Below are 26025 nucleotides of genomic sequence, written 5' to 3' on the forward strand. Positions count from 1 at the left end.
TGCCGGAGCCGAGTCTAGCATGTGCCGCGGCTCCCGGGCAGCGGCGGCGGCGGCGGCGGCGGCGGCAGCGGCGGCGGCGGCGGCAGCGGCGGCTCCTCTGCAGCAGCAGCAGCCGCCATGGCCAAGCCCAGCGCGGAGCTCACCCGCGAGCTGCAAGGTACGAGGGCGGGCGCTGCGGGCTCAGGAAAAGCCCCGTCCTGGAGCATCCCCGTTCCGGTGCATTTCTCTCCCCAGTATATCCCTGGGTGCATCCCCTCCCGCGTGCATCCCTCTCTTCCATGCATCTCAGTTCTGGTGCAGCCCACTGCTTCATGCATCGCGCTTCTCCGTGCATTGCAATCCCAGTGCATTGCTGTGTCTAGCGCATCCTGGCTCTCCCCCCCATCTTCGCTCCAACCCGACCGACCGACCGGCGTTTCACCCCAGTCTGTACCTCCCTGTCCCCGGGTCTCCCAGCCCCGCCCCGCCCCTCCGTGACAGGTGCAGCTCCTTTCGTTCCCTTATTGGGCCCAACCAAAGCTCCTGGTTGTTGACCGATCCCTTGGTCCATCCCCGGGATTTTCTAGCTTTTCGATTCCCCCTTCTCAGCTGCCCCGGGCCTGGTCAGCCCAAACAAGTCTTAGGGAGCTGCCCCTGGTCCTGACTGCTGCGCCTGCTTCTGCATCCTTTCTCCTGCCCCACCCCGGACTCTGCTAGAGCCCCTGGGACCTGATGGGTGGGGGCAGTGTCGGCGTGGAGTGGGTCGTAGAAGGGAAAGCGGAGAAGAAACGAGGTTCTGGAGTTAAATTCTACTTCCCAGGCACCCACAGTGCCCACCACCAATTTCCTGTTCCCCCGGCCCTTCCCCCAACCTGAAGCCCTTCCTTGTTAATATGCTTTCCTAGATTGCACGCAGAATGAAGAGCAATCTTTAAACCCATCCCTCAATCCTCCGGATCACTAGCCCAAGGATAAGACATGTGCTAGGAGATCCAATCAGGGTCACATATAACCGTTGACAAAACATTGAAGGATAATCCAAACAGGAAGCCGAAGGAACACACACACACACACACACACACACACACACACACTGTATATTTTTGAGAATTGAAAGATATGGGACTTGAATGTACACTCACACGGGCACTACCTTACTCTATGTCTTCTTATATGGAATAACTCAAACTGATTTCCTGGTTTTTATCTCTCCACAATATTTCCCTAGCACATATTCATACCCACCACCCACTGTCAGGCAGTCACGCTGACACCTTCAGTTAACATACACTGGTGTTAACACAAATGTGAAGCAATGCCTATATCCTCATACTAAACCAGTCCGAGGGACACACTACGCCCTCATACACACAGAGTAACATTGACTCATTGTTGTATGCAATGAATGCTGTTTAACACAGGTTGGAAAAAGCTTCACACCCTCAGAAGTGCACAGACACACACACCCACACACGGTGACATAGCCTCACTATCTCCCTCTCTCTTACGCATATACACATCTCTGGGATATCTTGTTTTTCTCTTTTCTGAGGTGGGGGGGGGGGCTTCCATAGGGTAAAGGGTGTGCTACTCCAAGCGGCATTCTGACTGTGTCTCCCCACTACCACAGAAAGCATCCGGCGGTGCCTGAGCCGAGGGGCCGTGCATCAACAGCATCGGGTGAAACTGGAGACTAAACCCAAGAAGTATGAAGACCGGGTATTGGTGAGAGGACAAGACTGGCAGGAGAGGGGCCAGGGTGGAAAGGAACAGGGCCTAAGAGCAGGAAAACTAAACTTACATTTAACAATCTCCATCATTTTCTCTGCTACTGGACTTGTCTCAAGGATGCTTTCTGTAAGCCTACTGAAGATTGATTTATATTACAGTACTTTTATTCAGTAACAAAAAGTAGTTATTTTATCCATTTGTGCAATATTCCACAGAACATTAAATATTAAATAATAGCAACATGATATCAACTTGCCCAGAAGTGTTTCTATCTGAACTTCATGGGCAAAGATTAAAAGAAAAAATTAATTCAAATAATAATAATAATGGAAGTGAGGGGAATTCATGAAGAGTGAGGGAGACCAGAACTCAGGGAAGAACATAGATATAAGTTAATCCTTTCTTCTCTCCACCCTAGGCTCTAACTGCTTGGCGACTCCATCTCTTCCCTCTAAAAGTCCCAGCTAAGGTGAGTTCAGTGAACTGGGGGGAGTAGGGTCAAACCCCAAAGCTTTCCTAGACTAGCCTGAACTGAACTTCATCTGGCCTTCCCCTTTGTCCCAGGTGGAAAGCTCTTTCAATGTCCTTGAGATCCGAACCTTTAGCACTCTCAACCAGAACCAGGTAAAAGCAAAGAACCAAGCTCCCTGGGGCTGTGAAAGTATAAAGGTGTATTGGTTATCTTCAGTATTCCGAAAGACAACAAGCACTTATTAAACATCTGTTGTGTGCCAGGCACGGTGCTAAGTACTGGGAATACAAAGAAAGGCAAAAATGTAGTTCCTGTCTTTGAAGAATCCACAGTTTAATGGAGGGGAGACAACATGCAAATCACCATGGGCATACAAAGTGCATGTAATCTCAGAGGAAAAGTCCTGTCAGACTGGGAGCATCATCTTACAGAAAGTGGAATTTGACCTGAACTTTGAAGGAAGCCAGGGAAGAGGGAAAGCATTACATGTGTGGGGAATCAGCCAGTGAAAAGGAATCAGAAGATGGGATGTTGGGTTTATATAGTATGTGAAAGGGAGTATGATAGAAAAAGACTGGCCAGGTTATGAAGGGCTTTAAAATCCAAATTGTGGAATTTAAGTTTGATTTGAAAGATACTGAGGTAACAAGTGGAGTGACCAAGTTTCGAGTTGTATTTGAGGGCCATATCTCCCTCCCCAGATCCTGGTGGAGACAGAACGTGGCACTGTGAGCATGCGATTGCCTTCACCAGAGAGTGTGGAGCAGGTGACCAGGCATGTGAGCACAGCACTAGCCAAGGTCTGCCCTGGCCCGGGGTGAGTCACAGGTTTAAGAAGGCCCCCATGCTCTTGTGACAAAGCTGAGAGATTTGTATCACAGGGAGAGAGGGGGAATGGGGAATTTCATCCTTTCCAGGACACTGCTTCTACCTGTTTTCTAATAGGGATTCTGGAGCTGGGGTTTGTAAAGAACTAAAGAAACCTCACTCCACCCCATTCAGGAGGGCACATTATTTCTCCAGGTGTTTGATCCGGCGTGGAAACCCTGAGACCCCTGAGGGGCCCCGGGACACATCCCCCAACTCTGAAACCTCCACATCTACCACCCACAGTGTCTGTGGTGAGAATGAGACATACTTTCCCTTCCTACCCATCCCTAAACAAGGAAATACTGACCCTAAACTGAACTTTGTCCCTGATCTTACCCATATAAGCATGTTCCAAGCAGCAAGGTGATCCCACCATCAGCATGCAGTCTGCTACATGCCAGACATAAAAAGATGGAGACCTGATCACTACTCTTGAGGGTTTGACAGTTGATAATTTTATCTTATTATTATAGAGTATTTTACAAAATTATTTTCTTACAAGTGGTTTTTATACCACTCACCTAACAAACATTTGTTAAGTGCTTACACTGCCCTAAATACTGAGGATAGAAAGACAAAAAATCAGTTAGTACCTGTCCTCAAAGAGCTTATATTCTATGGATATAATGGAAAAGAGTATTGGACTTATGAGACTTAGGAGGTTAGATTCCTGACTCTGACATGTATTAACTTTGAGACTCAAGGCAAATTACTTATCCTATATAAACTTCAATTTCCTCATCTAAACTATTAGAATCATAATAAGTATAGTACCTATTTCTTGAAAGGTATTGTGACAAAATGGATAGAGTCATCCTTAGTTTTAAGAAGACCTAGGTTTAAGTCTTGCTTCTGAGAAATACTGGATGTATAATCATGGATAAGTCTCCTGGTCCCTCAGATTACGACATGCCTCCAAGACTATATGTCATTCAGTTAATAAGCATTTATTAAGAAGCAAGTACTGTACTAAGTATTGGGGACACACAAAAAAGGCAAAAGACAGTTTCTGGCCTCAAGGAGCTCACAATCTTATGGGGAGAAAAATACATATAAAAAGTTTTATTCAGGACAAATAGACAATAATTAACAAGGAAGGCACTAGAATTAAGAGAGATCTGGTGAGGTTTTCTATAGAAGGTAGGATTTTGGAAATTTGGTTTTGAAAGAAATCAGGGAGTTCAGGAAGTGGAGATGGGGAGGGAGAGAGTTACAGGTTTTTGAAATACAGGGGACAGTTAGTGAAAATGCCTCAAGGAAGGACTTTCTTGATTTAGGAATGTCAAGGAGGTCAGTGTCACTGTATTGAAGAGTATGTGGTGGAGTATAAGGTTTGGAAAGACTGGAAATGGGAGCAGGATATGAATGCTAAACAGTATTTTGTATTTGATCCTGGAAATGACAGGGAGCCACTGGAGTTTATTCAGTTGGGGGAGATTGGAGTGACATGCAGACCTATTCTTTAGGTAAATCACTTTGACAGCTGAATGGAAGGTAGACTGAAATGGGGAGAGGCTTGAGGCAGGCTGACCCACTAACAGGTTATTGCACTATTCCAGGTGTGAGGTGATAAGAGCCTATACCAGGATGGGTGGCAGTATCAAAAGAAAGAATGAGTTGTATTTGAGAGATGATGCAAAGGAGACCTTGACAACAGATTGAATATGGAAGGAGAAAGGAAAGAGAGAAATAGTGAGGAGTTGAGGTCAGTCTTGAGACCTGAGAGGATGATGGTGCCTTCAGTGTAACAAGTAAAGTTGGAAAGAGGGGAGGGATTAAGGGTAAATAAGGAGAATGAGTTCAGTTTTGGACATGTTGAGTTTAAGATGTCCACTGGACATGCAGATTTTTAATATGTGGGTGGAAATGAGAGATTGCAGTTCAACAGAGAGGTTTGGGCTGGATAGGTAGATTTGAAAATCAACAGCATAGAAGTGATAATAAATTTGAATGAGCTAATGAGATCACCAACTGAAATAGCATAGAGGAAGAAGAGAAGGCTCAGTTCAGAGCTCTGTGGGACATCCATAGTTAATGGGCATGACTTGATTGAGGTTCCAGCAGAGAAATTGAGGAGTAGTCAAAAGGGTAGCAGGAGAACCACGAGGGAGCGTTGCCCCAAAAACCTAGAGAGAAGAGTACTAAGGAGAAAAGGGTGGTCACTGTGTCAGAGGTACCCAAAGATAAAGAAGAATGAGGATGGAGAAAAGGCCATTGGTTTGTCAATTGTTGCTGTTGTTCATTCTTCATTCTTGGAGTGCACCAGTAACATGAGAGGGATGTCTTGACTTGTGAGTAAAATGAATTTCAGAGAGGCAGAGTTTCATCATCAGCCTCGCTCTCTCCTCCAGAATCATCTAGAATCCAGTAGCAAGACACGTCAGGACAATTGGCAATAGCTCAGAATGCAATCTTTGGCAATTAGGAGAGCATTGCTAACTTTGGAAAGAGTTGTTTTGGTTGAATGATGAGGTCGGAAGCCAGACAACAGAGAATTAAGAAGAGAGTGGGAAGAAAGGATGTGAACACACCTATTGTAGACAGTCTTCCCAAGGGGTTGCAGAATAATCACTGCTAGGAACTAACTATACCAATGAAACCATAGTTCTATACAAAAGCAAACTTGTTGCCATGAGAATAATATATGTAGAGTGCTTGGCAAACCATCAGTATCAGCTGTTGTCATTATCAAGAATCCTGTGAGGGATGCTTAAATATTTAATAACGATATTTAACATGATGTAAATATTATATTAACGACAAACCGAAGCTTATCAAAATTCACAAGCTCCTCAAGTCATCATAGTTAGAGATATGAGGCGATGAACTAAAAGCCCCGGCCTTTCGTAAAATTTTAGAACTGAAGGGGATCTTAGAAGTTATGTAATGAAATGATCTCATTTTAGAGATGAGAGGACTGAGACCCCCACATGTAGAATAGATTAATTATTTTCCTGCCTAGATAGTAGGCTGAGGATTGGAACTCACCTGACCCCTTTAGAGTCCATCGGTTACCCAGAACCCACACAGCAGCATGTGTCAGAGGCAGAACTGACAGCTGGATCTTTCTAGCTTTGAGACTAGCTGTCTGTTTTCAGAAGTGGGTATTTCAAATTCATTGTCCTTCCCGTTATTTCCCATTGCTTCCTTCCTCGACCCTGACCCCTGGCACTTGCTTCTCTCCTGGATCCAACAAACCTCCCTACTCCCTGAAGGGGGCTTCTCTGAGACCTACGCCGCTCTGTGTGACTACAACGGACTGCACTGCCGGGAGGAGGTGCAGTGGGTAAGGGGCTGTGCTGGTTTTCAGATGCGAGGAGAGCTGGGGTATCTGTGGGATTGGGGGTCCCCTATCAGGGAGGCTGAGATAGGGGTCCAGAGAAAGTCAGGATTTGTTTCCTTAGGATGTGGACACGATCTACCATGCAGAGGACAACCGTGAGTTCAATCTTTTGGACTTCAGCCACCTGGAGAGCCGGTAAGCAGGTGGGGCAGCAGGGGGCGAGAATGGCCAGCCCCCATCTCTACATCCAGCAGCCACCTTCCTCCTTGAGCTTGGCTACTTCTCCCATGTGTCCCTTCCTAGAAACTCAGAGTACTATTCCAGCTTGACCTCAACATTTCCACCTCCTGCCTGCCACCTCATCTGGGCTTTCCGCATCTCCTGCCTTCCCCAGCCAGCCCCCTGCCCCCTTCCCCAGCCTGTCTGTCCGTCTCCCCTCTAGGGACCTGGCATTGATGGTGGCAGCCCTAGCTTACAACCAGTGGTTTACCAAACTCCACTGCAAGGATCTACGCCTGGTAGGCACCAGCAGGGCCGGCCTGTGGGGCAGGAAGGGGAAGCAGGGTCACTCACAGGCCCTCACCCCCTCCTCCCTCTTCCAGGGCTCAGAGGTTCTGGAACAGGTGCTACACACCCTGAGCAAGTCGGGGAGCCTAGAAGAGCTGGTGCTGGACAATGCTGGCCTCAAGACGTGAGTCCCAGAGCTCTCGCTGGGGAATCACGGGACCTAGAGCTGGAAGGCCCTAAAGCTCACTTGGGACCGTGGTGCCCCCACCCTGCCCCCATTTAATAGATGAACAAACTTAGGCCCAAGAAGGCTGACCTGTAGCCACAGAGCTAACCCTGGAACTCAGATACACTCCCGCCCAGTGCTATCCCTCCCACACTTTGGCTTGTATGTGATTTGCATGCAATTAATGCCCAGCTGAGGGGCTCTGTCCCAGCCTCAAAGCCTCCTGGTTGGGTTTCCTATTGGCACGTGAGGTATGGAGCGCAGCCTCCAGGGGCCTCCGCTCTCCCTGCTCCTTCCCGGGACTCTCTAAGATAGGGTCCTCCTGGGACTCCTCATCCTCAGGGGGTAAGAGCAGGGTGTGAGTTTGCCCCCAGAGGCAGCAAGGTCATCAGGAAGGTTAGGAGCCAGGACCGTAAAGGGGACAGCGAGGGGGAGCAGGCAGGGCCCCAAGAGGTCCCAGCACAGACAAAACCTGCCTCCCTTTTTCCCCACAGGGACTTTGCCCAGAAACTGGCTGGGGTGTTCGGGGAGAACGGGAGCTGTGTGCTACATGCCCTGACTCTGTCCCACAACCCCATTGAGGACAAAGGTGAGAGTTCCCCAGCTGGGTCTCCTTCAGAATCACTGAGTCGGATGGGCCTGGCCCAGATTGTAGTTCTGACTCCAGCTGAGCCCAGCTCCACCCTGAGTTCTGTTTCTCTATGGTCCTTTGTCTGCTCTCCTAGGTCTTCTCAGTCTAAGCCAGCAGCTCCTCTGCTTCCCCACAGGCCTCACCAAATTGTGCCTGTCCAAGACTGCCATCTCCCCTCGAGGTATGACCCTGAGGGTCCCATAGGGCTGAGGGGGAAGGGGGGGCAGTCCTCTGAGCCCCCAGAGACCGGCTTCCCCCTCAAGCCGCCCTTACAGAGGGCTAAACTCCCGCTCTTTGCTTAAAGGTTAGGGATACCTGGCCACATCGCCATGCCAGGGCCAGAGAGATGGCATGAAGATAATGCCCGCTCAGGAAGCGTAGAGAGGAACGGGGCAGGGGGAAGGAAGGAGACAGCTCTGGGCTCTGTGGGCACTGACCTGGCGTACTGTCCCACGTGCCCAGGGCTCCTAGCGCTGGGCCAGACCTTTGGTGCCAACCCGGCCTTTGCCAGTTCCCTGCGCCACCTGGACCTGAGCAAGAACCCAGGGCTGCTCGCCACTGATGAAGCCAATGTGAGTGAAGGTCCAGCCGCACCCCCCCACATACTTCTCCGTTTTCATAATAATTACTCACGTTGACATGACACTTTTTAGGTTTACAAAAGTACCTACTTCACAGCAGTTCTATCAGGTGGGTAGTACAAATAGTTATTACACCCATTTTACAGATGAGGACACAGGCCCAGCAGGGTTAATTAGTTTGCTCAGCATCACAGAACTAGTGTCAGAGCTGGAACCTGAATCCTGGCCCTTCCACCAGAGTCAGACCCTCTAGGAACATGTCTCCATCCCCCCCAGAGATCTGGCCAGACTGCAGAGGCTCACCTTCCTCCATGCTGTGGTCCCTCGGAAACAGGGACCCTCTGTCCCCCACTTCTGCCACCTTTTCTCCTCTGCTCTTGCCCCAGGTCCTGTACAGTTTCCTGGCTCAGCCTAATGCCCTGGTCCACGTGGATCTGTCTGGGACTGACTGTGCTATTGACTTGGTGAGAAGGACAAGCCAAGAAGGAACAGGGGAAAGACGGGGAGCCGAGCCTGAAGATGGGCCAGGGAAGGGGACACAGTCCGAGAAGGGACCAGGGCCAGGACGTGTTGTCCTCATACTCCCTACTTCTGGAATGAGGAGATTGGGGAGCAGGGAAAGGGGCACAAGCCATAATGAAATGCAGGAGAAGGCTGGAATTTAGCCCAATTAGAAGGATAAGGCAGTGGAAATTATCACATAGATGGCCCGATCCCAGCGCTGCTATCCATCTGACTTTAGACAAGTCATTTTGACCTCTCTAGCCTTCAGTCTCCTTATCTGTAAATTAAGGGACTTGGACTAGGTGATCTGGAAGGTCCCTTCCATGTCTAAGTCTGTTGCCTTCTGTCTGAGGTAGAACCCACAGTGTGAATGCCGGTAGATTCAATGGGGAACAGGGTGAAATGAGTGGTTTAAAGCTAGGTTCATTTCAGTGGGTACAAGCACTCCCAAGATAAACTGAGAGGTCAAGGGATATGGTGATTTGAGGGAAAAGAGGCGAGGGTGTATTGGGGAAATTCAAAGCAAAAACCAGGAACGTTATATACTGGGTCGGTCTCTCTCTCTCTCTCTCTCTCTCTCTCTCTCTCTCTCTCTCTCTCTCTCTCTCTCTCTCTCATAGCTGCTGGGTGCCCTTCTCCATGGCTGCTGCTCTCACTTAACCTACCTCAACCTGGCTCGAAACAGCTGCTCCCACAGGTGTCATAGGGAACAAGGCAGGGTCAAGTTGTGGGGGTCTAATAGGGGGAAATGGTTCTTTGGGGAGCAAGCTAGTAAGAATGTGGGTATAGGGGAGAAGTGCCCCAGATCACACCCCCATTCGTGCCTCTGTTCCTAAGTCTGTCCTCTTGTCATCCCCTCTGCTTGCCTCAGTTTCCTCAAAATAGCACTTATTTATGATTATTCTGAAGATCCAACTAGATGATATTTGTAAAGAGCTTAGAGCAGCACGTGGCATGTAGTAGGGGCTTAATAAATGCTTGTTCCTTTCCTTCCCCAGCAGGAAGGGCCGAGAGGCTCCGCCAGCCTTCAAGCAGTTTTTCAGCAGCGCTTACACCCTGAGCCACGTCAACCTGTCAGCGACGCGCCTGCCCCTGGAGGCACTCAGGTTGGGGGTGGTTGTCAGGTGGCTGGAGGCAGGAGGGAATTTGGGCCCAGAAAGATCGGGTGCTGGCAGCTGCACCCCTGCCCGCCCCGACAATCCTTTCCTTGCTCACAGGGCACTCCTCCAGGGCCTTTCTCTCAATAGCCACCTCAGTGATCTTCATCTTGACCTGAGCAGCTGTGAGGTGAGAGACCCAAATGCCCGCTCTGGCCTCCCCCTTTCCTCTGGCCTAGAACCCCCGTCTATCCTAGTTGGAGATTTAAAGCCAGAACAACTAGACTCCCTACAGGCTCCACTGCTTACTTACTCTGTGACATCAGACTAATACTAGACTTCTCTGTCCCTCAGTTTCCCCATCTGTTTAAAAAAAAAAAAGGTATGGGGACTGACTGAGTTTTAAGGTCCCTTCCAGCTCTAAATGTCTGACCCTGTGTTGTGATTCAGGAGACTTTCATTCCCCTCCTTCTGTCTCGTTCTTTTTTTTTCCCTGAGGCTGTTGGGAGTTAAGGGACTTGCCCAGGGTTAGATAGCCAGGAAGTGTTAAGTGTCTGAGGCAGGATTTGAACTCGGGTCCTGCTAGTTTCAGGGCTGGGGCCCACCTCACTGCCCCACTTCTGTCTCACTCTCTATCAGTCAGGCAGCCACATTTATTGATCCAGAGACTGTGCTCAGCTCGATCTCCCCCAGCTTCCGTTGGTCTGTCCCGTGGCCCCCTGGCTAACCCTGTACCCATTACAGCCTTCCACGCCTGCACCCATTACCCTTCGGCTTCTCCTACACCCTTTACTAACTTTTCTCCCGTCTCTCAAGCTGAAGGTCTGAGAGTGCCAGGTCCCCACCAGGGGGCAGAGATGGCCGTGGTTTGGGGTGTTCAGCTATGGGACTCTTAAGGCCAGTGTTAGCTCAAAGCCTGGAGAAGGAAGGAGACCTTGGGGAGTAGGCTGAGGGGGTAGGAGTGCTTCTTTTCCCGGCAGCCCTTGGTGACTTGCAGCTTGTGCCAGGTGAAGCAGGGCTGGACTGACCCCCTGGCAAGTCAGGGTCCCATGGCCCAGGTCCCTGTGCCTTCTCCATCCCCCCTGCTTGTTCCCCTGCAGCTTCGGTCAGCAGGAGCTCAGGTCCTCCAGGAGCAGCTTGGGGCAGTGAGTGCTGTGGGAAGTTTGGACTTGTCTGACAACGGTGAGAAAGGGCGGGGGCTCACCCGGGCCAGGGGAGGGGTAGGCAGCAGGCAGAGAGGCACAGGGAAGTCTGAGAGGGAATGGACTGCCATAGTTCCACAGGAACTGGCGAGCCAGTCCTTCCCTTGTATTCTGGCCCAGGGTTCGACTCTGATCTCCTAACGTTAGTGCCCGCACTTGGCAAGAACAAGTCCCTCAAGCACCTATTCTTGGGCAAGAATTTCAATGTCAAGGCTAAGTAAGTAACTCCTCCCTTCCCTTCATTTCTCCAAAAACCCCTGCCTGCTTCCAGCCTGAGACCCAGACATCTCCCCCAAAGATCTACCCCATTCCAGTTTGATCTCCAATAGATTTTTTTCACTTTCTCATCTTCTTTTATACCTCTTTAGCCTCCATATGACAAGAATAATGCTATATATTTGCATAGTGTTTTGTAGTGTGCAAAGTATTAACACAAAAATCTCATTTATTCCTCTTAATAACCTTGTGATATGAATAGGGGAGGTAATAACCCCATGTTTATAGATTTGCTGCCTTTCTATCCCACCCCAAAGGGCATGATGTCTTCCTTCTCTGTCCCTTTTGCATTTTCTCCTTCCACTTTTTACCATTTGAGCCCTCATTGCTCCCCAGGACCTTGGAGGAAATCCTTCACAAACTTGTGCAGCTGATTCAGGAAGAGGATTGTGTGAGTAACAGGGGCCTAAAGGATGATGCAGAGGACAGAGGCAGGGAGGACTGAAGTGGAATGAGATGGGAGAGACGGATAATCTGATGCCAAATCTCCCTCCTTCCCCCCCCAAAAAAAAACCCAGTCCCTGCAGTCATTGTCAGTGGCTGACTCAAGGCTGAAGCTTCGGACCAGCATTCTCATCAATGCCCTGGGCAGCAACACCTGTCTGGCCAAGGTGGATCTGAGTGGCAACGGCATGGAGGACATTGGAGCGAAGATGCTGTCCAAGGCCCTGCAGATCAACTCTTCCCTCCGGTGAAGGCCCGAATTCCCTCCTCTTTGAGGCTCCTGATACCTTAGCCACCCTTCTTTTCAAGGCTTGGTCCGCACACAAACTTATACCCCAAGGACCCCAAATTCTGAGAGACCTCATGTCTGGGGCAGCCAAAAGAACCCTTTTCCCCAACCCTTAGAGAATCTATTAGTCAGGAATGGTGAATTATCTAATATCTACAGCTTCTCTCTCACCACCCTCCAGAAGCCAGGTACCCCCCCCAAATAGGTCCCCAGAAATAGGAATGACAAACCTGGTTTACCACTTCCTCCTCCCCCTATCTCCTACCCCAGGACTATCTTGTGGGACCGGAATAATACTTCAGCCCTGGGCTTTCTTGACATTGCAAGGGCCCTGGAGAGGTGAGCATGTCCCAATCCACACGTTGGCCAGGTCCAAGCCCCCTCCTCCAGCAATCTTTTTCCTGCTCCCTTCTGCACGGCTCCTTGGGTATTTGGGGGTGGGAATAAAGGCAGGACACTTTGATGGGCAAGGCCTCCCACCAGATGAGCAGATAGAAAAAGGGTCAAGAGTGTGAAACTTGGAGCAGGATTGGGTTCTAGGTCACATCTCATATGGTGTTTCCCTCCTGTCCCTTCCCACAGCAACCACACCCTTCGCTTCATGTCCTTCCCTGTGAGCGACATCTCCCAGGCGTACCGTAATGCCCCAGAGCGCACCGAGGATGTCTGGCAGAAGGTGGGGCCTGGGAGGGTGGGATTCCGGGGCAGGGCCCGGGAGCGTGGAGCTGGAGCAGGGAAGGGCAGGTGCAGGGGGGCCAGGGGCCCACCCCTGACCCTCGGGCCTTCCTCCCACCCCAACATCTCTAGATCCAATGGTGCCTTGTCCGGAATAATCACTCGCAGACCTGTCCACAGGAACAGGCTTTCAGACTGCAGCAGGGCCTTGTCACCAGCAGTGCTGAGCAAGTAAATGCTTCTCTCTGGGATTTGGGGCCCAGAGTGTGAGGGGAAACACACGTGGGAGTGGGCAGGAAAAGGGGAGCATACATTAAAATACACAGAGACCTTCTGGCTCTCCTGAGCTCCGTGGAGTAGCCATTTAAAAATCCCCTCAAGTTATATCATAGTCCTGCAAGTGGAAGGACAAAGGGAACTTCCAGTCTCTTGAGTCATCTCCCCAAATGGGGTTCAGCTTCCATTGAGCTGGAGGTGGGAAGCTCGAGGCTCACTGCCTCCTCCTGTCCAGATGCTACAGCGGCTCTGTGGGCGAGTCCAGGAGGAGGTCCGGGCCCTGCGCTTGTGCCCCCTGGAGCCAGTACAAGATGAGCTTCTCTACGCCAGAGACCTCATCAAAGACGCCAAGAACTCCCGAGCGGTGAGCAGCCCACCGGGCCTTTGCCAACTGGAGCAAACCCCAAACGATAGCACCCCTTTCCCACAACCCTGACTCCCAACCACCAGTGCTCCTCTGCCCCCAGCCGTTACCAGAGATGGACAGACAAAGCAAACCCCAGGGAAACACCTGCAGCCGGGAGCTCTAGGCCTTCCCTCCACCCAGCCCCCAACAGCGCCTATCAGTGGTGCTCCCCTTCGAGCCCCCAGCTCTGCTGAGTGAACAAAGCGAGGCTGGCCTCTTAACCGCACTCCCCTCACCCTAGCTCTTCCCAAGCCTTTACGAGTTGGGCCATGTGCTAGCCAGCGATGGGCCTGTCCGGCAAAGACTGGAGTCAGTGGCCAGTGAGGTGTCCAAGGCTGTGGACAAGGAGCTGCAGGTAAGTCCTGAGGGACCAAAACCCAAGTTCAGAGCAAACCTGTCATGCTCATCTCACTCATACTAGAGAGAAAGGGAGGGAGAGAAAGAGAGGGAAAGGAAGGGAGAGAGAAAAAGGAGAATGAGAGAAAAGGGAGAGAGAGGGAGACAGAGAGATGGTCTAGGAGGATGCCATCATTGAACCAGAAGGGCCAGGATAACAATAGCAACAATAGCAATGTGGTACCCCAGCACTTGAGACTCTTTCTGGGCATCTCAGGCTCCCAACACACCATTTTGGGTTTCAGTTTCACATGTTCTCCTAATGTGGGTGAAGGGGAGGAAAAAAAGAGGCTAACAGTAAGTTCATAGATTTAGAATGGGGAGGGAGCTCAGAAGTCCCACCCCATCTCTCAGAAAAGTTGCTGAGATTGAGTGATTTGCCTGTGGTCACTTGGGTAATAAATAATAGAGCCAAGATTTGAATCCAGGTACTTTGATTCCAAATGTATTTTTCCAGTGTATCCTTCCTTTCCATCTCTCTCTGTCTCTGTCTTCATCACTCTCTCTTCCTTCCCCTCCTTCCTTTCTCCCTCCCTCCTCCTTTCTCCATATGTTCTGCTTCTCTCTGTGTCTTTATCTCCCTCTTCCTCCCTCTCTCTTTCCCTTTCTTCTCTTCTCTTCTCTTCTCTTCTCTTCTCTTCTCTTCTCTTCTCTTCTCTTCTCTTCTCTTCTCTTCTCTCTCTCTCTCTTCTCTCTCTCTCTTCTCTCTCTTAGCCTCTCTCCCCCTGCTTCCCTCTTTCCCTTTTTTTCTCTCCCTTTTCTTTCTCCCTTTTTCTTCCCTTCTCCCCCTTTCTCTTTCTTCCTCCTTTCCCTCTCTCCCCCCTCTTTCTTTCTCTCTCTTTTTCTCTCTGTCTCTTTCCCTCTCTCTCCCTTTCTCTCTCCACTTTCTTTCCCTCTTTCTCCTTTCTTTCCCTCTCTCTCCCTCTCCCTCCCTTTCAGTCTCCCTGTCCCCCTCTCCCTTCCTTTTCACTCCCTTTCTCTCCCTCTCTCTGCCTTCTATCCCCCACTTTCTCTCTAGCCTAGTATCACAGTATTGTGTAGTAAAGAAAATACTGAGCTACTGAGCCCAAGGACCACCTCTGCTGGGGATACTAGATGGGTACCCACAGATGAGTTATAACCTGCCTGAGCCTCCATTTCCACTTTGTGGACTCCGGCCCTGCTGTCTCCACCCCAGGTGATCCTGGAATCAATGGTCAGCCTGACCCAGGAGCTGTGCCCGGTGGCAATGCGAGTGGCCGAAGGCCACAACAAGATGCTGAGCAGCGTGGCGGAGCGGGTCACTGTGCCCAGGAACTTCATCCGTGGGGCCCTGCTAGAGCAGGCAGGGCAGGACATTCAGAATAAACTGGAGTAAGCGTCTTCAGGACTGGGGGGCTTGGGGAGAGGACGGGTGGCTGAGTAAGAGAGACAAACTTGGCCAGCTTGAAAAATCAAACTAGAGTACTTAGGGGAGAGGGGACCCTGGACTGTTCTCAACAATGAATAATGAATGAGTAAAATCTCCATTAGAATAATAAATCATTAACTAATTTTAATGTTCCTACATAGAGCTGAACATAAATTCTAATAAAACAGGCCTAGAAATTTGAGTGCTGGGTCTGTAGAGCCAGGGACCTATTTCTATCTTGGCATCTGCAACCACCTTTGTCTTTTCATGGGCTCTGGGGGGAGTGAGGCCCCAAGGGAGGGGCCGTGGGTGGCTGCGCTGATCTCCCCAAGTGTGTCCACAGTGAGGTGAAGCTCTCAGTCGTCACCTACTTGACCAACTCGATTGTGGATGAGATCCTGCAGGAGCTGTACCATTCCCATAAGAGTCTGGTGAGGATCGGTGTCCTGGGAGACACCTAGGCATGCCGACCTAGACTAAAACCTATCCCTGGCCTGGCCCTGGCTGTGTCCCTACCCTCACAATGTCCCATTGACTACGGCCCCCCCTTCTCGCTACCTGGCAGCATTTTCTCCTCAAGTATCTTGTCTAGGGACTGGTTCCTTGAGATTGACATTCAGAAAAGAATGGGATTCAAGGAGCTTCCCCTGGATGAGGGGGTCAGCCCTCTGCCCCCCATCTTTATCCTTCTCAGGCCCGTCACCTAGCCCAGTTAAGGACCCTCTCAGAGCAGCCGGGTGGAGGAGGCCCAGGGCAAGAGCTGTCCTCCCAGGCCCGGGGCCGGGGCCGGGGCCATGACCACGATGAGAATACAGATGATGAGCTCGGGACCAACATCGTGAGGCTCCCACAGAACCCTGTGTATCCCTGACGTGGACTTGTCTCTCCCAGCCTCTTAAGCCCCACCAGCTTTGTCTCATTTCACCTCAGTAGCTTCCCCTCCTTCCCTGGATTCTGCTCTCCATTCCATCCCACCAGTTCTAACTTCATCTCATGTCCCTGTCTTATCCAGACTTCTACCTAAAGCCTCCCTGATTTCCCATCCTTCTGCCCCCTGCTCTTCGGCTCGGTAGGGAGTGGGGAAATGGGAGGAGCGGTGATAAGGCCACACTTTTGTTACTGGGTAGAGTGGGGGGCTCTGGATGAGGATTCTGAAGGACCTTAGTGCTCTAACCCTGCCCTTCCCCTCAGGATACCATGGCTATCAAAAAACAGAAACGTTGCCGCAAGATCCGGCCTGTGTCTGCTTTCATCAGTGAGTCACTCTCACCCCTGATTTACTTCCCTTCCCACTTCCATCACCCCATCCCCTTTTCTCAATATTACCTCTTTCCCTGCTTCCTTTTCTTTGAATCTCCTTCTTCTATTAAGTCCCAATTTCTTCCTTTCAACCTAACCATCCAACCCGACTCCCTAGCCCCTAGCCTTTCTAACACAGCTATTCCCACAGGTGGGAGTCCGCAGGACATGGAGGGCCAGCTTGGGGGGCTGGGGGTACCCCCAGGCTGGTTCTCAGCCCTAGGGGGCAATCAACCCACCCCCAGTGGCTCCTGGGAGGGCCTGTCAGAACTGCCCACCCATGGCTACAAACTGAGGCATCAGACACAAGGACGGCCCAGGCCCCCCAGGACCACCCCCCCAGGGCCTGGCAGGCCCAGCGTGAGTCCCTGGGGGCCTTTCAGGGGAACATGGCAGTCTTTAGTAACTCAGTAACTCCAGACCTAAGTGTTCTGGTTTTAAGGCCCCAAATTCCGGAGCCCCCAGCCTCCTTATTTGAGGCCTGTGAATAACCAGAGCAGAAAATCTTAATTGTACTTAACAGAGATAGAGATGAGTCAGAAAGACCCAAAGATGGAAAACTATTGCAAGCAATTAGTGAGGAAAGCAGCTTCCCTCACTTGAGGCAAAAGGCAACAAGCAGCCTGATACAATAGAAAGAGCATTGGGTTTGGAATCAGAGGGTTCCCTGACTTCAAATCCTGGCTTAGCTACTTCCTACTGTGTGATCTCCGGGGTCACAGCTTTAATGCTACTGGTCCTAAGTCCCACAGAGGGGGCGGGGGTGGGGGAGCATAGATCAAGCTTCCTGGTGCCTTAGGTGCCCAAGAAAGAACAATGGCCTGAGTCTAATCAGGAAGTCCCCTTGTGCGCCAGAAGGCAGGAACTCTGGTTCAGGCTAAGATGATGGTCACTTTTCCAGCAGGCACCAGGACCCGGTACTCGACAAGAGAATGGGACAGCCACTCGGCTGGACGAGGGGCTGGAGGATTTCTTTAGTCGAAGGGTCATGGATGAAAGTTCCAGGTGTGCCACTCATGTGGGAAGGGTTAAGCTGCCAGACTCACACCCCCAGCCAGCTCTGCCCACTCCCTCAGAGGTGCCCCCTGTCCTCACCCCATTTGAGGGTCTTCCCACAACCCAAACCCTACCATATGTAACCGGGACATTTGGGACTGATTTCTAAAAGTTCTAAAAATCTTTCTGTGAATTCCAGGAATTATAGTCTCAAGCAGAACTCATTATGTATACAGAAATGAAGTATTCAAATTCTCTGCAGCTCCTACACAGAAGCTCTCAGAAGTTCATTGGCAGGGGCTAGGGCCGAGAAGAAGGAAGGAAACAGATGTGTGGGAGAAGGAGTCAGGGAGGGCGAAGCCATTTTAAAAATGTATAGGTTAGAAATAAAAGATCTTTGATAGTAGAAGTTTTAAGGATTGGTTTTAAAAAATGCTATGGAACTGAGTCTAAGAAAGCCCTCCTTAGATTCTTGCGGGACCAATTCCATACAATTCTCTCAAAATTATTCCCCATCAGAGCCCACAGTTCTAGGATATTTCAGCCCTATTCTCCTCCTCTCCCTACTTTCATTATTTATTCCCTGGAGCCCTATTCACATTCCCTAGAAAACTTTCATAACCTTAAAAGAAAAAGTCTCTACAAAGATTCCGTCTAACAGGGACTGGCCAGACACAGGGAGAATGAGGAAGGAAGTCAGATCCAAAGCTCATGCATGTGACAGTGAAGCGTACCGTTGGCCCCTAATAACAATTCTAACAACACATATTTGTGGGGCACTTTGGGTTTGGGGGGCTCCTGAGCAGGGCAGTGATATCTGATCACCAGCCAAGCCATCATCCAGCCATTATCTTCAGCACTGGTTAGAACATTAGCAAAGGCCTAGGCCAGCTTCATGGACAAGGCCTAAAAAACTTGGAGAAAGTTGAGAGGAGAATCTTAGAGATTAGAACGGAGGGAAATCAAACCTGTGAAGAAGAATCAGCTTGAAGATAAGCAAAGACTTCTCTGGAAGCTTCAGTTCTCTGAGAGATTATTCTCCAGAGAAGTTCATCTCCATTAAGTGACCAGAAACAAGAGGTCTAAACTACCTAAAAAGAGGTTGATATAAGGAAGAATTTCCCAACAATGAGGATTTTCAGGGAGACAGAAAAGCAGACTTTTTTTAAAAAATTGTACCACGTGAATGTTGCATCTGTGAGACAAGGCTCCTGGTGTGTAGATGGTGGGGAGTTTGGGCATTCAGTCTCCCCACTCATAGCCCGTCCCCTCTCTCCAGCTATCCCCAGACCTTGAGGACAGTTCGCCCAGGCCCAGGTCCTGCAGAGGCCCCGCTGCCCCCACTCCAGAAGAAGAGACGACGAGGCCTGTTTCATTTCCGTCGCCCCCGGAGCTTCAAGGGGGAGCGGGGTCCAGGATCCCCCTCTCCTGGGCTCCTTCTGCCCCCACCTCCTCCCCCACCCCCAACTGAGGAGAGCCCTCCCACCCCAGATCCCCCAAGTCTTGGCGATAATTCTACCCCCTGCTGGAGTCCCGAGGAGGAAAGTGGCCCCCTCCCAGGGTTGGGGGGGAGCCGGGGACCCTCCTTCCGAAGAAAGCAGGTAAGATAGAAAGTCCAACCTGCCCCTGCCCCATATGCCCATTTGAGAAGTTAATAATGGAAGAATTCCTGGGGTAAAAGCGGGAAGGGGACAAATAAATAACTCCCTTTAAGGGTAAAAGTTAAGGACCTGATGCAAGTACTGTCTAAAAAGAGGGCTGAGCAAAGGGCAAGTGAGGAGAGAGATCTCTGAGTGAGTTGATGGACAGCTTTTCCAGAGAAAGTTGGAGTTGTTGACTCCAGGACTAGTTTTGGCAGCAGGGTCTAACTTCCTCACCCAGAGCTGTTCTAATGAAGCTGGGGTCTTATTCTAGGGCATGGAGGGAGCAGAGCCAGGGGAGGGAGTCCCCGTATCTGGAGTGATGCAGTCAACAAGGGTTCATGGAATTGCCCTTCCTGGGATGGGGCGAGCCAAGGGCTGGAGTTTTGATGGAAAGCAAGAGGTAAGAAAATCTGACGGGTATAAGGAGCTGGGAGGAAGGAGTCATCCGTCTTCTTCCCCCTACAGAGTCTGAGGGCTCACCCTCAAGCTCTCCCACTTCATGTTACTACTCCGACTCCCAGCTCTCATTTCAGGGCACAGACACCGACCTAGACACCGGTGTCCAACCTTGGCAGAGACGGCGCTCTTCTGACGATGCAGGTGAAAGAACAGTTCCCAGCCCTTCTTCTCCTCTTCCACTCCAACCAGCCTCTTCTGACCCTACCACCTTCCCCTGCAGGGCCTGGGTCCTGGAAGCCCCCTCCACCTGCCCAGAGCACCAAGCCGAGTTTCAGCGCCATGCGTCGAGCAGAGGCTACATGGCACATAGGTATGGGCAGCTTCCTTAAGTCAGTCAGCACCACTGGTTGTGCTGGATTGGGGAGTGAGCAGAGGACAGACATAGATGGCAACAAAAGGCACATCTTTAAAGAGTTTGGAGTCCAGTTGGAGAGACGAGGCATGAACATATTAAAAAGACTAGATCATATACCAAACACTATATGCACAAAGATATCAAGATCTTTTTTCCCAAGAGGATCTTGTAGAACAGTCATTGCTTTATTTTGTAGAACAAACCTGTTGCCCTGTGAGTAACTTAAACTAATAATGCTTTTGGAAATCATATTATGATGTATTAAGTACAACAAGCAATCCCATAAAGCAAGTAATTTCTTACATCCTTATCCATGCAACAATCACTCTATGAAGAAAACACCTGATTGAATGATTTGTTGTTGGAATTGGAGAAAGGAAAGCCAAAGTCCAGCCTTTGGTCTTCCCGTGAGGAAATGCCCACACACCATTGATCTGTCTTCAGAACATTTCATTAGCCCACTTTCCCCAAACCTCACAAGAGCTGAGAAATAGGGACAGTAAGGGAGGTAACACTGAGAAAAGGCTGGATCAGGAGTCCACATTTGGTACTGTGGCCCTGCTACAAACAGTGAAACCTTTGGCAATTGGCTACTTCTCTGGTCCTTAGATTTCTCATCTGAGACAGAAGGTATCTCATGAGCTTTCCAGTTCCAAAGTTTAATGATTCTATACTATTTGGGGAAGAAAAGAGCAGGTGGGACATTAACAGTTAGGAAGATCAGAGAAGAGAGAATGGTGGGTGGCATCTTCTATCCTTCCCCTTCAAGGTTCAAAGTGCTTCTTTTAATTATCTGTTTAACTAATAACTTAATTGAACATATTTCACCTTCAGCTCTTATGAGTTAGAGTATATGATTGCCAAAAATATATTCATTTTAACAATTCCACTCTAAGAAAATGATGCACCTATCCCAGGAAATTTGTTAAATGAGCTTTTTTCCTGTAGTATACATTAAGTATTTATGTGTATAGAGATATAAATATATATATATATATATATCCTTATATTGATCCTTTTTTACTTTGCATTCCTAAATCATACATATATTTACTTTGCCTTCCTTCATCATATATATGAATATGATGAAGGAAAACAAAGTAAAAGAGGGATCAGTCCAACCCGACAAACATTTAAAGGCCTATTATGTGTGAGACAACAAGGTCTATGAAACACTAAAACAATATAGCATATATTTATTAAGTGCTTACTGTGTACAGGATAGTGTGCTAGATATAAGGGAGATACAAAGCTTAGGAAAAAATATGGTGCTTATCCTCAAAGAGCTTACAATCTAGTAAAATGATAAGATACAAACCAAATAAATACATAATAGTACATGATTGTTACATTAGAATGAGACAAGACTAAATGCTATGTGCCATTTGAGGGGAAAAGTCAAAACAATTCCAGGAGATCTGCAAAGGCTTCCTAAAGATAGTGTCAGTGGAGGTAAAACTACTGATCACTACCAGATATTTGCTTTATATCTATTGCATCAAAATACTCTTCTCTGGAGTTTCCCATTACACCATTACTACCTCCCATGAACTGTACCACCTACAGCGACACAGAGAGCTGGATGCTCAGAGAATCATATATATAGATTTGGAAACTAGAAATCACCTAGACTAGACCTAAAAATAATGTACTTTGAATCAAAATGTGCTCAAGCCCTATCTCTAACAGAGATTATCAATTCCTCTGCTAGACTGGAAATCCCCTGAAGGCGAAGCTACTCTTAATATAAATTGTGTTTCCCAGAGCCTAGTACAGTGGGCATTGAATATAAGTTTGTTTTATATTGTATTTCTGTTACTGGGCAAGTGACTTCATCTTATTAAATCTCAATTATGTCATTGGTAGAATGAGGATAATAATATTTGCCTTATCTACCTATGTAGAGTAGTTGTAAGAAAAGTATTTTGGAAGCTATAAAAAATCGAGTTATCATCATCATCATTGTTTTTACTATTATTAGCTACTCTTCTTTCTCTCCCACAAACACAATAGACCAAGATCAGAAGGCCAAACTATTTCTAAGTCTGTTAGGGCTGTATTCCCAGCGCTCCACCTAGAGTAATAGCCTCTATCCCAGGGCTCGGATCCTTTGAAAGCATTTCCAGTTAAGCATCTAGAATAAAACCCCTGCACATATTTCTTGAAAGCCCCTGAGTCTGTTTTCCTTCCCTGACCCACATCATCTGTCTTAAGACTGGGAGCCAGCTAAACATAATCTTAGGATGAAAACACCCTCTGAGAGAGAGCTGGCAGGTCTCTCTAGGAAACTGCCCCCTCCCCAGCCTGAAGAGAGGAGGGGATGCAGACAACAACAGGCTGTCTGTCTTCAGGCTGGCAGCTACCACCGCCATTACAGCCAGCCTCCAAAGCCACTCTACCACGGAGCATAAAACCACGAAGGGAGGGCAGGAGAAGGGAGGGAGAGGAGAGCAGTTATAGCCAGCAAGGCTATAAATTGCACCGAAGCAGGAATGAACTGAACTGGTTGGCTCACATGGTTCTAGAACTAGCAGCCTGGTGAGTGCCCTACGGAATTAACGTGAGCCCCGTACTCTCCAGTCTTGAAAGGAACTTCCAGTTGTTTCTAGGGTCTGACTCTTCCTTGGCAGTTCTGGGGTCCGTGGTTCTTTCCTGGTAGGTTCCGGGATCCCTGGCTATGTCCTTTTCCTGGCTGGACACTGGTAGGTTCCAGAGTCTGTGGTTCCAGTGAGAAGGTGTGCATGTGCCCAAGCCTCTTCCTTCCCTCTGCATCCCAAGTCGGCATATTCCACACAACTCTTAAGCAGGATGAAACCCAGGATTAGGGGACTTTGGAGGCAGGGCAAGTAGCAAGATGATGCTAAGAGGAAACAGAAGGAATTGGGGGCTGGGGGCTGGCAAGCTGAACTCCTTAGACCATCTCTGTTTGGAGAGTGATGCCTGATAGGAAGGAACAAGTGTGGGCTTTGAGGAAGCAGCAGGAGTAAATGGATGGCTAAGGAGGAGGGAGAACTGACAGATTCTACCGGCTTCCTATTCCCCCACACACACCCCAGCTGAGGAAAGTGCCCCCAACAACAGCAGACAGAGTCCCAGCCCAGCTCCTGCTGAAAGAGAGGGACAGGAGGGAATCTTACTCTCCGAGAGGGAGATTCCAACCAGAAGCACCAAGGTAAGAGCAGAGGGACAGGGTTGGAGGGGGACAAAAGCTTGTGGGGAGCTCCTGGGAATGAATGGGGCTAATATGATCTGGTATTTCTCTTTTCAGGATCTCCTTGTAGCTCCTCGGCCCCCTAAGCCAGTAGCTGTGCCCCGGGGCCGGAGGCCTCCACTGGAGACAGGAGGCAGGGAAGAAGCTGAGATTCCAGCTGCCACAAAGCCTCGGCAGAGGCTGGGTTCTCACCGAGACCAAGAAGAACCTGAGGCCCAAGGTAAATGGGACAATTGAGAGTTTATAAGATAGAATAGGGGATATCTTAAAAATCTGGGGAGCTGACTCCAATTTAGGGTATTTAGAGGGTCCTTTCCATTTGCTCCAGACACCACAAATCTACAAGAGGAGGAATGGGAGCTCTAGACTTGCATCTTGTGAAGCAGCTGGATTCTAGCAGGAGGCACCAGACCAAATGGGCCTTGAATAGCACAGGGAATGAGCCCAGTACCCCTCAGATTTGAACTTTTATTTCAGGACTCCCCACTGTGGGACGAAGAGCAGCCCCCTTGAAGCCCAAGCGGACTCGAAGAGCACAGTCCTGTGACAAACTGGAACCTGACCGGAGCAGACCCCCAGACCCTGCAGGCTCAGGGGGAGAGGGTGAGTGGGATATGTGAATACACCATTACTCCACAAGTCCTCTAGCTCTCTACCCTGATCTGGTCCTATTCCTCAGCCAGCTGAACTAGCTTCTCCCTCTTGCTATTCCTTCCACCCCAGATAATGATGTTTCCTGTCTGTGGTTTTTCTCTTGCAGGAACCAGTGAACTTGGAACAGACTGATACTACCCTCAGTGAACCTTCTCCCCACCCCCCCTATACTCCCCCTAGCCATGTGCCTAACAGAGACTCAGATGCCCCCTTCCCCCATTCATCTCCAGACTCCTCCTGCCTGACCCCTTGGGGCCAGGGGAGGAAAGGGGAGAGTTGGGAAGAGATCTCCTTAGTGGTAAGGGGGATTGTCTCTGTCTCTCCTCCTCTGGTGGTGGGGGGGCAGGAGAATTTTTTTCTCCCTCCTCTTGGGAGGGGTTGGGGGAGTGGATCTTTGTCCCTCTACCCCCCAGGGGAATCTCTCTTAAATTGTACAGAATAAAGAAACCAAAATGACTAACTGCCTCTGAATCTCTCTACCACCCACTGCCCCCATTACCCTGCTGTCTTACCCCCTACCCCACAGACACACTCACTCCAGTCTCCAGCAGTTCCCCCAGCTCTGCAGCTGCCCAGGTCTAATCAACCATCTCCCTGCTGGGAATAGAAATGGCAAATCAGACAGCCCCTCTCAAATGAGGAGGAAAATTTCTAGTGGGGAGGGAGAGAATGGGAAGGAAATTTGAGATAATGGAAAAGAATTAGCATCATTATGTGATACCCCAGCCACAGAGGCAGGAATCATGCAGCCTCTATGCCCTCCCCAAAACGGAGGTGGGGTAGAATGGAAGGAGTAGGACTGTTCAATGACAACCAGAACCGTGAAGCATGTGACATATTCAAAGGAAGACAGATGGGCAGAAGCTGTGCCTAATGTATGGTCTTCGGCACATAGTTGTGGCATCTTTGTGGGGAAAGGATATGGGGCATGACCATGTATGGAAGAGGGGCTGGGTCAGAGGAAATTGTGCTTTCATGACCCTCTGTCTTTGTGCATTTGCCTGGGTGATATGGATCACTCAAGTGGGCCACTCATGCTCTGTATATTATCCATTAGTTGCCATGTTGAATGCTGACCTATCCTGGGGCCCTCCACACCATTTAACATCAGAGAAATATATATTTAGAGTTAGATGGGACATTCAGACTAATCTGCTTCAGGGACTGGCAAAGCTATTATCCTACTCCCAACTGCCACCTGTTGGGATGGCTAACAGAGCTACATCCTGCTACAGAGCTAAGAAGGGGTTTTATATTTTTAAATAAAGTTTTGGGAGGATGGTAGATTTGGCCAGTAACTAAACCCTCTTAGTCCAATCCCATCCTTCATTTGATGAGGAAACAGGCTTAGAGAAATGTGAAGACTTCCCCAATGTCTCATAGGTAGTAGATGGCCATTAAATTTCAAACCTCCATCTTATAACACCAAAGCTATGGTTCTTTTCCACTGTGCCACAGAAAAGACAGTAATTTGAGGCATAAGTTCTGATGGAGGGTATATATCAGTTTACATTTTGGTTAAATGGTAGGTTAGACTTGATAATCTTTACCTTTAGATTCTAATCCTAGGTTTTTCTCGTACTAAATGGTGTAGAAGGCTCTGGAAAGGCTATTTTCTTCCGTATAGTGTGCTGGACTGTGTGTTACTGAATGAAAGAAAATCATTTATTATGATAACTTCGATGTGCCAAGCACTGCACTGTTATTGAAAGCTATTGGGCTTATCTGGCAGAGGCTTGTCCTTTATCAATCAATCAACCCAAACTTATCAAATTCTTTTTCTCCATATGCCAAAGGCTTTCTGCATCCCACATGCGATATAACAAATGACTCCATTCACCATGGGGTTTGACTGTGTTCTCTTGAGTGTCAGCATCCATTGATGTTTCCACAGTTTCCTTGAGAAAGGGAGGTAGTAGTGGACCTCCTAGGACTACAGTCTTCCCAATGTCTGCAATTATATTCTATATAGTCCATTTGGTGGAAGTAAGGGAGAAATGGAAAAATTTAGTTTATGGGTTCTCTGATGTTCATTCATTCCCATGGGGGTGACCCTCGCCCTTGGTTTTCTGACTCTCCAGATTGTATCATTATGGGTCCTTGAGCAATTGTATGTGTTACCCCATATAAAAATGATCAGAGGAACATAATTCATCCATAAAAGTGAACTGAT

The 26025-nt window shown here is 49.1% G+C and overlaps 1 protein-coding gene across 6 annotated transcripts; it reads left to right on the forward strand.

Moving 5' to 3' along the window:
* Positions 1 to 89: 89 nt before the first annotated feature.
* Positions 90 to 24418, forward strand: CARMIL3 (capping protein regulator and myosin 1 linker 3). Of its 6 annotated transcripts, none has more exons than XM_031955079.1 (40): positions 90 to 157; positions 1610 to 1704; positions 2129 to 2179; positions 2275 to 2334; positions 2884 to 2999; positions 3206 to 3303; positions 6268 to 6338; positions 6457 to 6530; positions 6778 to 6853; positions 6938 to 7026; positions 7563 to 7657; positions 7794 to 7880; positions 8162 to 8271; positions 8667 to 8744; positions 9405 to 9481; positions 9783 to 9890; positions 10002 to 10071; positions 10982 to 11063; positions 11204 to 11300; positions 11696 to 11750; positions 11878 to 12050; positions 12363 to 12431; positions 12675 to 12768; positions 12900 to 12998; positions 13279 to 13407; positions 13691 to 13804; positions 15023 to 15198; positions 15579 to 15666; positions 15930 to 16073; positions 16427 to 16490; positions 16686 to 16894; positions 17439 to 17539; positions 18810 to 19131; positions 19445 to 19573; positions 19695 to 19773; positions 19853 to 19942; positions 23044 to 23159; positions 23256 to 23418; positions 23676 to 23801; positions 23959 to 24418. In XM_031955079.1, the coding sequence occupies exons 1-40, from the start codon at positions 118 to 120 to the stop codon at positions 23982 to 23984; spliced, it is 4140 nt and encodes a 1379-aa protein (XP_031810939.1). In that variant the 5' UTR covers positions 90 to 117; the 3' UTR covers positions 23985 to 24418. The 6 variants fall into 6 exon arrangements, with proteins under 6 accessions (XP_031810939.1, XP_031810942.1, XP_031810937.1 ...); XM_031955082.1 differs by having other exon boundaries at positions 9786 to 9890; positions 19707 to 19773; XM_031955077.1 differs by having other exon boundaries at positions 17436 to 17539; positions 23959 to 24417.
* The last annotated feature ends 1607 nt before the right edge of the window (positions 24419 to 26025 follow it).

Source organism: Sarcophilus harrisii, chromosome 2, assembly GCF_902635505.1.
Source record: "Sarcophilus harrisii chromosome 2, mSarHar1.11, whole genome shotgun sequence".
NCBI lineage: Eukaryota > Metazoa > Chordata > Mammalia > Dasyuromorphia > Dasyuridae > Sarcophilus > Sarcophilus harrisii.